Below are 14,238 nucleotides of genomic sequence, written 5' to 3' on the forward strand. Positions count from 1 at the left end.
CAACTCCGGCTATGGCCCCAGTACTGGGAGTCAGGAAAAAAGAAGTCTTTTGCAGGTAGTAAAGACTGTAAATCCTTCCCTCCTCTGGCAGTTGCCTCCTGACCTCTGTGCTGCCTTACTGGCAACGGTTCTCAAGAACAACTTTGAACTTAGAAAGGGTAGCACAGAAACCGAGATGCCCACTTAAAGACCACTTCCTTCCAGTTTTGGCCATACTCCTTTTGTGAAGACATCAAGAGAAGAAGAGGAGGAGATTGGATTTATACCCCACCCTTTACTACCCGAAGGAGTCTCAGAGCAGCTTACAATCTCCTTTCCCTCCCCACAACAGTCTACTAATTACACCAAGTGCCCTTCAAGCAGCAGACTTTATTGAGAGAACTTGTGGCTGACCCAAGTTCGCATCAGCAGGTGCATGTGGAGTTGTGGGGAATCAAACTCTCCTTTCTCTCCCTTAGCACAAAGCAACAGAGCCTGGTGCCCAAAGAGGTGTCAAGAATCCTGTATAAGGCTGACTTCCGCCTTCCTCAGCACCCACAACTGCCTCGGAAGCCTCTAGAGCACTTTGATCCTGAAACTTCTAAAAACTGGTTGCTTCTGCTGGTCATTGTTCAAGCTCACACTCCAAACTGGACAAAACATGGGCTGGATCTAACCAACTTTACATGTGGTGGCAACAATTACAGAGGGGAGGAAGAGTCCCCTCTGACCGCCAAAAAGGCTGTGCTGAGAGTTATGGGGCCGGCATGTATAAAACCCAGATAGCACAGGAATCGCAGCATGAGAGGGAATTGAATTGACTGAGTGAAAAAGCTGGCCAGATCCAACCCTCTTTCTTTAAGTATTTCTTTGTCAGTCACATCTGCATTGCTGGATGTTGGCAAAGGGACAGGTGTGTTAGTCTTTAAGGTGACTGGACTTCGTCACAAATTCTGCCATGACAAACTAACAACATTTATTTCAACATTCAGGTGTTGTTAGTCTTTAAGGCATTTCTGGACTTCTGTTCAGTTTAGTATTGCTGGATCCACTGGCCCTTTGCTGGCATTAGCTTAGCATTTTCAACCAAACCTTCCCCAAATTCCTCAGCAGACTTTTTCATATCGATCTGCCCCATCTACACGAACAGCATCCTATTGTATTTTAATTGTCCATCCCTCGATTTTTAAGGCAACCCCAGTTTTGGAACAATCACCTTTCATGCCTCCAGAGAAGCCCCTCCAGTTCGCAAAGACCATAAGGGGGAGTCCTTCCCGGTTAAAGTCCTTGATTGCTTGTGCTGTCTTGAAGGCCGAATCGGGGAACCACACCTGGCCAGCCTGCTGAATGATCTGTTGTGAAGGAGAACACGCATGCTGTTACTTAAGCAATTGTCATCCTCAGGGGTCATTTTGTAGAAAAAGAGGTGCTGGAGCTCATTAGCACAACTCATTTGCATATGCCACACACCCTTGACATCACCGGAAGGTGTACTAAATCACATCTACCTTAAAAAGCTTCTTGAATTATAATTGCCATAATAAAACCTTCCTCCCATCATAATTTAAAACTATGTGCCACAGTGGAATGATGAAGATTTCCATCTGTCTGCTTTATAAGTTTTGGATATTTTCCCAATTTTTGTGGAGGAAATATTAGAAAGTTTGTCAAATGTTGGAGTTCACCAAAATTCTCACAGGAGGATTGAACAATGGTGCCCAGAAGCAAGTTTTTTTTTGGGGGGGGGGAGTAAGAAAGAGCACAATAAAATATCGAGGTTCCGGAGCTCTGCTCTTGTGCGTTCCTGCCCAAAATGAGGCCTGGTCGTCCTAACATGGATGAGAATTTGCAGTCATCCCAGTTCTGCTGGCAAAGGACTTCTGAAGCCTAAAAGTTTACCTGCATCCTCTAACTCCAAAATGGCGGATCTGCATCAGGGGTCCCCAACATGGTGCCAAGAGCTTTCCTGGTGCTCATCAAGTATTTTTAGAAAGTGGGTAAGATCAGGTTGGGCTTTTGCCCAGCAAGGCTTCTGACTGGCCACTGGAGACTGGATTAGCTGTACAGATTTTAAAACTTTGCCTTAGCAGCAGCTGCCGCCGCAGCACAAGGATCTTCAGTGTGCGAATGAAGGTAAGCTGCAGCAGCCATTTTGTGGCTGCCTCCCCCTTCTGCAGCAGCTGCCATTCTTTGGCGGCCATTTTGTATCTGCACCCACCATTCTGTATCAGAATTCCAAAGGTACCCACAGGGTCAAAAAGGTTGGAGCCCACCTAACTTGGTTTTGTATCTCTCTCACCCACCCCTCCTCCAAAAACTATTGGTTTTCAGAAAAGTGCCTATAATACTGTGCATCAGGTTATGTCCCCAAAAGCCCCATGCCACATCTGGAAGCCAACCCTACCTTTGCTTCTGAATCGAGATTTGCAGGATCCGCAGGAATGCTCAGTTCCACCGTTCTGGTTTCGACAGCCACAACTCCAACAGGTATTCCACCAAGCCTGACAACACAGTGAATCACCCCATAAGCCACCATGCCCCAAACACTTGAATTAGTAGCAGCAGCAGGGCACTCAAATATCTTCGCTAAACTTTATTTGACCAGGCCACAAACCTTAATGAAGTCATATTTCCAGAGAGACAACACACAAAGGCACAAAGCAACACACAGATAATCATCATAAAAGCAATCAGCCATATGCACTGCTGAACATTTTCAGCACATCTTTGCAAAGACAAAGGAAACAGACTTCTTCAGGAAGGGGTAGAGCAGGACCGATTTCCCACTAGTCTTACCTCGCTCTCACTCTTCTCAGCAGGGCTTCCGTCGGATTTCACACTATCTGCCCTGGGGCTGCAACTAGCTTTGCCTTCTTTGCAGGGCAAACAGTAACTGGTTTTTAGAGGATCTTGTTTGCTACATGAAAGAGGCGGAGCGAGTTGCAGCCTTGGGGCAGCTTGTGCGAAATCCGACAGAAGCCTCATTGAAGTAAGAGGAGAGTGAGAGCGAGGTAAGACTAGTGGGAAATCGGTCCAGGACATACATTTCTGCATGCAGAAATTCTCAGATTCAATGAGCCCCCTTCCCCCCGCCAATCTCCAATTCAAGGATCTCAAGAGCAGGGGGAAAGACTCTGCCTCAAACACTGGAGAACCACTGACAGCCGGAGTAGACAGTCCTGGCCCGGACCACTCAATGGTCTGTCTTGGTATTGGGCAGCTTCATGTGCTGCAAACCGTCAGCATCTCAGGTGGTCGACAACAGTTTCTCTGCTTGAAAGGACCCAGCTGCAATCCTAAGAACACTTTCTGGGGACCATGGAAAAAAGTGACACTTGAGTATCCCTGTTTAGGATTGCTTTCCCCCAGTGGTGCTTTCTACAAAGCTGGACCAGATGGATCCTTAGTCCAAGCCCTTAGAAGGGGTCTATATTCAAGGTTTCAGAAGGTCTGGGGAAAAAATAACCCAAGTAAGGCCACTGCTTGTGAAACTGAGAAAGCCAGAAATGTGGAACAGCAGCTAGCGTGTCAGACCAGGATCTGGAAGAACCAGGGTGGAAACCCCCCCCCCCTCGTGCCATGGGAGCTTGCTGGGTGACCTTGGGCCAGTCACAGTCTCCCAGCATAACCTACCACACTGGGTTGCTGTGTGGATAAAATAGAGGGGAATGATGTAAGCCACCTTGGGTCTCCAATAGCATCCCCTCTGAGTTAGAATGAGCTAGCTCACAGATTTTTAGCCCCCAGCTCACACATTTTTGTCTTAGCTCAGAAAAAATGGCCTCAGAGAACAATAATTTATGCAGCAGCTCACAACTTTTAATGCCAGTAGCTCACAAAATAGAATTTTGGCTCACAAGACTCTGCAGCATAGAGGGAACATTGATCTCCAAAGGGGAGAAAAGTGATATAAATATAAAGAAATAAAACTAGTGAGTTTTGACACTAGGGTTTTTAATACTTCTTCCTTTTCTGCAATACCGTAACTTTTTCTTTAAAAATGCTCGGATGTCATTCATCTGCAACAGGCGAAACTCTTTGGTTTGTTTTGTTTTTTGAGATGGTGTCTCCAGTCACCAGTTTGCTGCCCTGCAAGCGACTCCAGTTTGGGGAGCCCAAACAAGATCTTCAGTGAATGCCATAGAGTTTGCAAGGGCTCCCCCCAACCTGAGGAATCCAGCTGGGAAAGATATCGCTGCAGGATCCATCTTAAGCGGCAGCTCTGGGTTCATTTGAGCTCATAAAAGGACATCTTTATCCCATGTATTACTGTTATTTATTGAACTTAGAAATGTGTATCGTAAGAGGGCGAGGAGAGAGAAACAAGACTCGACCAGCAACTTCTGTTTTCCATTAGACTTTGTATAAATTTTTGTCAGGGATGGCCCAGGAAGATGCTACATCTTGTTTTATTGTATGTCCCCCGACAAGGTGCCAAGGTGTAATAAAAAAGAGACAATTTACAGCCAATGGCATGTCTATTCCAAACATACATACAAAAAGATGAGTTTTGGCAGCACTTACAGCAGCAATCCCAGAAGAGCACATATGTATGTGGGGGGAGGGGGTCCTAGAATGCCACTGTGGTTGAAACAAATCAGTCCTGTTGGTGGTTTATTCCCCCCCCCCCAATCAGAACTGCCAGTTGTCCAGAGACTGTAGGAGAAAAGGGAAGGACCCTCTGGCCTCTATAACTGGTTAGAGGAATAAAAGGAAAGCTCCACTGTTCTCATCCAAGCAAGAGTACCGTTAGGGGAAGATCAGCTTGCTTGTAAAAAAATTGTATAAGACGGTATGAAAATTCAAATCGTCTCTCCCCTTTGGTGTCTTATCTTTTCAGATTAAAAACCTGAAAGACATAATCTGCTTTGAGAGACTATTATGGGAAACAAGAACAATCACAAGCAACCTATGGAAAAGACAAAGCTATCCATTCCAGATGTCGTATTTCTAGCCTGTCATTCTTCCAATAAACTAAGGGTCATCTTCCTTCCTCTCTTTTGTTCCCAATCCTGAGAGGGAGGTTAAACTGAGTGAAAGTGACCAGTCCAACTTAAATATGCATCAAGACAGAGGGTGTTTTGCACATGCTAAATAATGCTGTTTTAATCCATCTCAGCGGCCTTTTGCAAGTGGATTCTGCCATTTCACACAGAAAAATCCAGTTGCAATGTGCACTGAAAGTGGACTGGAAGTGCATTATTTAGTGTGCATGAAATCTCCCAGGTCCTAGTTCAACACTGGCCCCTACAACACACTGGTTGGTATTCGGTCAGATTTTTCCAACCTTCTGGCTCAACCCAGCACGACAAAGAAATAAAATCCAGGGTGGAAGTTATGCATGTCCCATAACTCACCCCACTAATATCCCTTTACTTCTTTCCATATTCATGAATGGGCATGCATAGCGAAAGGGGAAGGGAGAACTTCACTTATATTTCTGCCAGAGTGAGAGTTTCTGTTGAAGACCATCCAGAAAACGTTATTTAGAATACAGAAGTTTAATTTAGGGAGGAAGGGAGGAGGGGAGGGGGGGGAGAGAGAGAGAGAGAGAGAAAGAAAGAAAGAAAGAAAGAAAGAAAGAAAGAAAGAAAGAAAGAAAGAAAGAAAGAAAGAAAGAAAGAAAGAAAGAAAGAAAGAAAGAAAGAAAGAAAGAAAGAAAAAAGAGAGAGAAAGAGAGAGAGAGAGAGAAAGAGAGAGGGAAAGAGAGAAAGAGAGAAAGAGAGAAAGAGAGAAAGAGAGAGAAAGAAAGAAAGAAAGAAAGAAAGAAAGAAAGAAAGAAAGAAAGAAAGAAAGAAAGAAAGAAAGAAAGAAAGAAAGAAAGAAAGAAAGAAAGAAAGATCTTTTATTGGATCAGTGATCCCATATCACCCTCAGCAGCAAGGTTTCTTCTGATTGTTATGAGAATCAGGTAATATAAGATTAAAGTTCTGGATTTAAATTTATATATTGGAATTGTCTGATTTTAATTTATGCTAGTAAAGGTATTGACTGACAGACGGACAGATAAAAGAACTAAAAATCAAGCAGCCTTGCTTTTCTTTCTTATACCACTTCTGGGTTTCTCTCAACGTACTTTGAGTTTTCAGTTCTTCCTCACTCTGCTACTTCTAGTGAAACCTTTCATTCAGAACATGATGTATTGCATCACACTTGCAATACTAAGCTTCACACTTGCAATTTTTAAAACTGTAATAGAGAGTATAGGTCAGGGTGGGGCAGGGGAAACCATTGTCCGAGAAACACCTAAAAAGCTCACAAAGCAAAATCAGCAAGGATTTGGAAGGCCACAGAATTCAGTTCTAGATTCTACTTACACCATCAGCTTTCAAGTCATTAAAATTAAAAGGGCCAGAAGGACAAACTGCTTAGTCTGTGCTAAGGAGGATAGTTACGCTCTGTACATGCTCAGGGGTACTGCCCACTGTTACTTCATGCCTGCCAAGGGTTTAGCTCTAGCTATTGGAGGAAAGGAGCTGGTGTAGTCAAACACAGCATAGATCAGGGGTGGCCAAACTTGCTTAATGGATGAGCCATATAGAATAATTACCAGGTGTTTGAGAGCCAAAAGACAGGGAGGAAGGCAAATAAATGGGAGAGGGAGAGGTGAAAAAAGCAACTTTAAATGCATTCAAGCCACCACAGCTGGCTTGGCTTGGAGAAGTGATTTAAAGACACAAGTGCCTCCTCCAAACTGGCGAACAGGGTGGTGGTGGCTTTGAGAATCACAAAATATATTTGAAAGAGCCACATGTGGCTCCTGAACCATAGTTTGGCCACCCCTGGCATAAATTGTAGTATACAGCTTGTTAAGTCCTGGTTAGTATTGTGTGGGAGATCACCAAAGAACACCAGGGTTGCTATGCAGGAGCAGGCAATGCCAAAACACCTCTGAATGCCTTGTGCCTTGAAAACCTTACAGGGTTGCCAAAAGTTGGATGTGACATGACAGCCCCCCCCCAAAAAAGTGGCAAATAGGAGTGGATATGGTCAAACATAGTTTATAATTGTAATGAACAGCTTTAAGTTACAAGCCATGAACATATCAATTCATAAACGTACTTCTGAATGGGGCTTGTAGAACTGTGGTCATGGGAGGGACGGGTAAAGCCAACCCCTCCTTCTTAAAGAGAGAGAGGCCTGTGCAAGAGCTCGTGGCCACGTACCACGTAGAGGCCTGGGTGTGGCCAGGTTAGGCTTCTGACTGGCCACTGGGGACCTGATTGGTTGTGCTGATTACAAAAATAATGTTTCGGCGGCAGCTGCCACCAAAAAGTTGGTTTTATTCGTTCTCCTCTTTCTCGATGTATTTTATCTCTTTCCTTGCACTTGGGTTTCTTGTATGCCAGTGCATGTGTCTGCCAACCACATAATGTGCCTGTGGTGGCCATTTTGTGGTTGGCTCTTGTCTCCTGTGGTAGCCATTTTGTGACTGTGCCAGCCACCTTGTGTCAAGATTCCAAAGGTGCCCACAGGCTGAAAAAGTCTGGGGACCTGCTCGTTCCTCCCATCCCTCTTTGTTATGAAATTCATGTCATTTTCTTCTGAAAAAGGGAGGAAGAGAGGGAAGGTACAGTCAAAAATGGGAGAGCTAGATGCAAGTCAGCTAGTACCTTAGAGAGCAACAAGACTTTCGGGGGCAGAAGCTTTTGAGTGTCAACGCTCCCTTCATCAGATACCAATTGATAAAGGGAGCTTTGATTCTCAAAAGTTTTGTTGGTCAATAAAGTGTGACTGGACTTGCATCTAGCTCTTTACCTGCAGACCAGCAGGTCCAGGACCCCAAATGGGAGGTGGTGATGCCAAACAGCCATGGAAAGAGGGGAAAGAGATCAGGTCCAAAAATACCTTCCAGAGGTTTTGCCCCCCCCCCCATTTACATCCTGAAATCCTTGTTCAAACTAAGCCCTCTTTGTGGCTTAAAGTGAAAACTGGGCATTTGTGCTTTTATTGCATGGCAGAACTGCTGAGCTACAAGTCAGGAATTCCCCAGTTTGAATCTTGTGTCTATCATGAACTCATTCGGCAGCCTTAAGCAAGGCACTCTCTTCGCTCCCATGTGGACTTGCATGGATAGTACTACTGACCTACCTTACAGCGATGTCATTCCACCCAGAGAACAGATGTGCTTTTGTGTCACTGCTGGTTATTGCGACTTACCTGGCTCTGCCCACCACAACGGTCTGAGCCCAGGGTTGCATGATTTCCAGAAAAGAACCGTAGTCAAAGAAACCACATTGCCATTGGCCTTTTTGAGCTACGAAAAAAATAAGAGAGAGAGAGGAAACTATCAGGAGTGACAAAATTATGCAGGAAAGGCCAGCATGCCACAGAAAGTAATGGTCCTTCGTTAGAGGCTTTGCCACCCTGACCTGGATGGCCTGGGCTAGCCTGATCTTGTCAGGTCTCAGAAGCTAAGAAGGGTTGACCCTGCTCAGTAACCTGGATGGGAGACCTATTTACGCAAAGGCAGGCAATGGCAAACCACCTCTGAATGGCTCTTGACTTGAAAAGCCCATGCCGGGGGGGTGGTGGTGGTGGTGGAATAAGTCAGCTGCAACTTGACAGAAATACCTGCCGCCACTGAAGGCTTAGCCACAAAACTGCGCTCACTTTGCCAAACGCAACACCAGTGAGGAGTGGTCATTCCCATCTTGGATGGGACTGTACACAGCCTGGGCTGGGTCTTTTACCTGGAGCTCCATAGTCTAATGCAAGGCAAACTTCTCTTGGATCGCTCAACCTTCTGGACACATTTTGCAGATAAAAGAATGGTGGCTCAGGGATGGTTCTGGTTACCTGTACATAAGAATGCAGGCATGTGGTTTAGCTAGACTTATCTTTCACCACACAAGCTCAGATTGAACACTGGCTTAGAGTGCAAGTTAGCAGAAGGACAAGGAACTCTGGTGAAGCCCCCATTTATATGTTGTGGGTAGCCAGGAGTTTGCTTCACCCACATTTGTTCATGCAACACAGGAGAAGGTAAGACAAATACTTTTTTTGGGGGGGAGGGCTGTCAAGTCACAGAAGACTTATGGTGACCCCACTGGGTTTCCAAGGCAAGAGATGTCTCCACCTCACAATCCTGCTATTCCTCGGTGGTCCCCCATCCAAATACTGACCCTGCTTCACTTCCCAGATCTGAGATCAGACCAGCCTGAGCTCTCCGGGTCGGGGTGCTGAATTCACACACTATGACGTTCAACTGCAGACTGCAGTACGGCAGGTCTTGAAAGGAGGAATGTCAAGCAAAGCTGTGGCTTGTGCTCCCCCCAACTTTACTCTTGTCATTGGCAGGAACAGCAGGGAAACAAACCTCCCTGCACCAACAGGCTAGAATGATAAGCTTTAATAGGGCTATGGGAGGCTTGGTTAGCTTTACTCAATTTACAGGACATTAGAGGGTCTGTTTATAGCTGGCACCTTCCACAGACCACCCCTGTCTCACCCCCCCCCCGCCCCAGAGCTGCATCTCTCCCTACTTCCTTCCCTCCCTCCCTCCCTCCCTCTCACACACACTCAGAGGCGGCCTTTCCTAGACACGATACTAAGCTTCAAATAAATTGCATGAAGAGATGCATATTAAGAAATGCCTGTCCGCCCTCAGCCATAACAGCCTCTTTAATTTGCTCGTCTGCATAAAGAGAGCCATTTATCAGCAAAAGGCATCATTTATTGTTAAACGATGGGATTCAGGGAGCAAAAGGGAATTTGCCCACTTTTAAATAAACAGCTCTACCAGGGTAGGTTTTTCTTCCTTTCATTGCAAACATTTGTCAAAAGGCAGCCGAGTCATTAAAGGCGTTGCTTCTTCGAGTCCTGTTCACGTGTCAACATGTATGTGCTTTATTATTTTTTTTAAGCACGCTCTCCCCCGTTTTGGTAATAAGATGATGTGGGTAATTTGCAAAGATGGAATGACATTTGGAGAAGGACCGACATCTTAGCGTCAGAGCACAGTTTTCCACGCAGAGGGTTTCAGATCAATCTCCAGTTGAAGGATTTCCTGCAGCCGTTGCCATCACCATGGAGGGAGTCTGCCTGGCAGAACAGACAACCCTGAGCTAGTTGGACCAGCTGTCTGAGATGTTAAAGGGTGCTTCATATATTAAACTGGAGTCATGTTATGGGGAGCAGCCGTAGCTTGGTGGGAGATCACCTGCTTTGCGTGCAGAAGGCTCCAAGGTTCAGTCCCCAGCATCTCCAGTTAAAAGGTCTTTGAGACAGAGAACTAGAGAAGACTTTAGAGCTATTTGCTGGTCACGGTTTCACAGCACTGGGCCAAGATGGGCAAAAAGCCAAACTCAGCTGCAGGGAAGGGATGCAAAGGGTGGCGTGACAGAGGAGGTGGTAGCAATCTGGTGCACGAGGCTGGAAGAGGCTTGGGCACAGAGGAAGCCCAGAGTGGGGGATACGCATCAGCTTTTGGGGTGAGCAAGAGCCCAAGGGAAAGGAGGGCACTGGTGTCATGCAAGTTGGTCCGTTTTGTGCCCTGCTGATCTGAGGCAGCTTCATGTGTTCCCAGAGACAGCGTGGTACGGTGGTTAGCAGCAGAGTAGGCTGTGGGAGACCCAGATTCGAATCCCCATTCTGCCACAGAAGCATGCTTGGGTGGCCTTGGGCCAGCCACGCAGCCTAACCTACCTACAGGGCAGTTGTGAGGATAAAACAAAGGAGAGGAGAAGGTCATTTTGGATGCCTGTTGCGAAGAAAGGTGGCGGTAAATGAAGTAAAAATAATACATTTATAAATCAAACAGTTTTGCCTTTATATCTAAAAGGTTCCCAAGCAGGTTATGGCTGGAGGGAACAAGTCACAGGAACCTCCGTGAGAATCCCCTGGAAGCCAACCTGAGCTCCTTGATTGACAAAAATCATATCATATCATATCAATTTTATTTATATCCTGCCCTCCCCGCCGAAGCTGGCTCAGGGCGGCTAACAACACAGATCAATACATTAGTTTTACAAAATATTTAAACAAACTAATTAACAAAAAGGTAGGACACAAATGGAACTGAACAAGTAAATGAACTTGGCCGTGGATGGTTTTTGCACAATCGTTGTGCCCTCCTGAAATGCTGCCTGGTGGGAGGCATTAGATTGCAATCTTGCGCTGCTTTTTCCGTGTATTCTTGCTCTGTGTGTGTCTGTCATAGTCTCTCTAACTGTAAGATCCCTCTAACCAGGAGTTAACTCTTTTAAGCCCATTGATTTCAATGGATTTAGAAGGGTGAAACGCAACACAGGATTCCACGGCTAGACTTAAGGTAATCTCTTTCTTGCTGATCTATCCCCTCCTGCATTTTCTTCTCTTCCAGATGATTAGGAGATCCTTCCCGTCCCTCTCTCTCACAGTTAGGATGGTATGTGCCTTTGGTTTTAAGTCCTAGCACTTCACACACCCACAGAACTTCTGCACCCCACGTCCCAGGTTTCATAAATCATAAAATCCAAGAAGAATGCAGGATCTCTCTCTCCCCCTGCCACTTTCTATATGCTAGCTCTTAACAACTGTCACATGCCAGTGTGAGCAAGAAGAAGCACCCAAGATTTTATTTAACCCAATTATTTTTCATCCTTATTTTTTTTCCTAACTATAAATTAATCCAAATGATTACCGGCTAGAGTGTCAGGTCTGGGTGTGGAAGATGGAGGGTGAAATGCCTCCTCTGCCATGGATGTTCACTGGCTGACCTTCAGCCCGCCCCTCTCCCTCAGCCCCGCCTCCCCCGCAGGGATCTTGTGAGGAGAAAATGGAGGAGAGGAGAACAAGGCAAGCTGCTTTCGGTCTCCACTGGGGAGAAGGGCAGGGTTGAAATGAAGTAAATACATAGAGTAACAATGAATTCAGACTTCTGTTTAAAATAATTTGATGATATAAACTAAAATGACCAACACACACACACAAGATATCCCAAGCCACCAGCCAAAGGAAAAAGAGCACTAAATAAATCACCCAAACACTAAACAGAAAGAGAAAGAGAAGTCTTTGGCTTGTTAATGGAAGTGCCTGATGAACTTTTGGAGGATACGTTTGCTAAACATGCAAGAAGGGCCAGCCCTAGGGCACATGATGCCCAAGGTAGACTAACTGCCAGCCACAGGGGGCCCTAGGTGCATGCATGCTGCCCACCCCACCCCCCTCCCTTCAGCGCCACAACGCAGTGCCGTGCTCCGCCACCCCCATGCTTAGAGGACCTCAGCTAGCCCTGCCCCTGCCCGCTTCGTCACAGCCAGGCATCTGAGTGCTGGAGGACACATCGCTCCCCTTCCTTTCTAGAACCGGAAGTGCTCAAATGCCTGGCAGGCAGGGCCGGGGCTAGCTGCGCTCCTTTGAGCATGGCCGGAGGTGCGAGGGGTGCAGAAGGTAGCCCGCTGCTGCCACCAGGTGGACAGATGTTGGCAGCGGGGGGCGGAGTGTTGGAATTAGGCATTTGTCTGCAGTGCGGGGGGGAGGGAGCCCAATTTGGCTCCCCCTCCCGGTGCCCTAGGCAAATGCCTAATTTGCCTAGTGGGTGAGCCAGCCCTACATGCAGGCCTCAACCCAAAGGACCATGTCTGAAGAGAGGTTCCACTAGGGTCACCAACTCTGGTTTCGGAAATACCTGGAGACTTGAGGGTGGGGTTTAGGGAGGGGGTGAGCTTCAAGAGGGTATAACGCCACACAGTCCACCTTCCAAAGCAGCCATTTTCTCCAGGAGAAGTGGAGCAAATGTTTTAAAAAAATAAACAATAAGCAAATAAGCTATCTATTTAGTCTGGCGATCAGGTGAAATTCCAGGAGATCTCCAGCCCCCACCTGGAGGTCAGCAACCCAATTCTCCCCGGCCTCCATTACGGCCTGATGTGCACGAAAAACAAAATATCTGCCAAGTCTACTAATAAAACAAAGCAAAGTCAGGTCAAATTTTGTATCAGGAGGAATGATCTTATTGCTGACTTTGGCCTTTGAACCTCATTATCTGGGTATCTCCTACCGCCCTTTGCAGGCAGTGCTCCATTTCTTGCATTCTCTCCAAAGATGAAAGAAAAAACTATGGCTTTGGCGGCAGGCTCTTTTGCAATGCTATAATTTTGAACAAGCACTTCTGGCTCTGCAAAGCCAAGTGCAAAAGCAATTAAAAGTGGAGATCCGAGCAAGCCAACCTCTGCTGACTCCGACGGGATGGAAAGCGTTTTATCAAGCCCAAACTTGAAATTACTATGTTCTAATGTTCCTCGCCTCCTTGGCCCCCCGCTGTAAAATGTGACCATCCATTTCAAAATTATCTCTTCATCGCCGAGTCCAGAGCTGATCGTTTCGATTCTGGGCCTCGTGTCGAGCGTCAGTTTGAAGAATATCACAGCACTATCTCTCCTAATAAACGGCTTTAACTTTTCACCTAGGAGATCTCTCCTTTAACTTATCGCAGAGAATCATCTGCTTCCCCTTAACGCTTCTACTAAATTAAAAACTGAAGTCACTCAATTTGGAACCTACACGCTCAAGACAAGGCGGATGAATTACTGGCAAGACAATGGGAGAAAGGGTGGCGGGGGAGAGAAATATTAGCCCTCCCCCCCCCAAGTTGCCAGAAAATCTATATGTACCGCCAATCTCATTCCACCTGTGGTGCAGCAGTCAAGGGACTGAAGACCTAGTTCAAATCCTGCCTCTGCTGCTGTAGACTTACCAGGTGGTGTTAGGTGAGCCTTTCTTGGACTCACCCCCCTCACCTGGAAATTGGGGGTAATAATATTACCTTTCCACAAAGGGTTGATGGAATAAGAACATCAGTGGCCAAAAAAAACAGGTGCCATCAGGAGGTCTAACAGTGGGGCCAGGACACTAGAAGCCCTCCCACTGTGCCCCCCCCACAAGCACCAAGAATATAGAGCATCATTGCCCCAGACATGAGAACATAAGAGAAGCCATGTTGGATTAGGCCAGTTGCCCATGCAGTCCAACACTGTGTGTCACACAGTGGCCAAAAAACGCAAGTGCGATCAAGTGTTCCACCAGTGGGGCTAGAAGTCCTGCCACTGTGTCCCCCCAAGTGCAAGAATACAGAGCATCACTGCCCCAGACAGAATAAAAACAATGGTAATGACTGGAAGCTCTCTTACTGTACTATGTAAATGCAAAATATTATTTTTATGAATAGCATATGCACAGAGGACAAATATTATAGTAAACAAATATTACACCCGCCCACAGGGATTCTGCCCTATGGCAATCAAAATGTAAATAACAGATACACCACACCATAACTTC

General features: G+C 46.2%; 1 protein-coding gene across 2 annotated transcripts in view; it reads right to left on the reverse strand.

Moving 5' to 3' along the window:
- The window catches only part of ACACA (acetyl-CoA carboxylase alpha), a 291,537-nt gene that overhangs the window by 37,995 nt on the left and 239,304 nt on the right, over positions 1-14,238 (reverse strand). For both annotated transcript variants that reach the window (XM_060259542.1, XM_060259543.1), the window contains 3 exons: positions 8,140-8,236; positions 2,384-2,480; positions 1,196-1,331 (listed from right to left, as the gene is read on the reverse strand). In XM_060259542.1, the coding sequence (XP_060115525.1) occupies positions 1,196-1,331; positions 2,384-2,480; positions 8,140-8,236 (330 nt within the window). The remainder of the gene's footprint in view (positions 1-1,195; positions 1,332-2,383; positions 2,481-8,139; positions 8,237-14,238) is intronic.

This window comes from Heteronotia binoei, chromosome 18 (genome assembly GCF_032191835.1).
Source record: "Heteronotia binoei isolate CCM8104 ecotype False Entrance Well chromosome 18, APGP_CSIRO_Hbin_v1, whole genome shotgun sequence".
Lineage (NCBI taxonomy): Eukaryota > Metazoa > Chordata > Lepidosauria > Squamata > Gekkonidae > Heteronotia > Heteronotia binoei.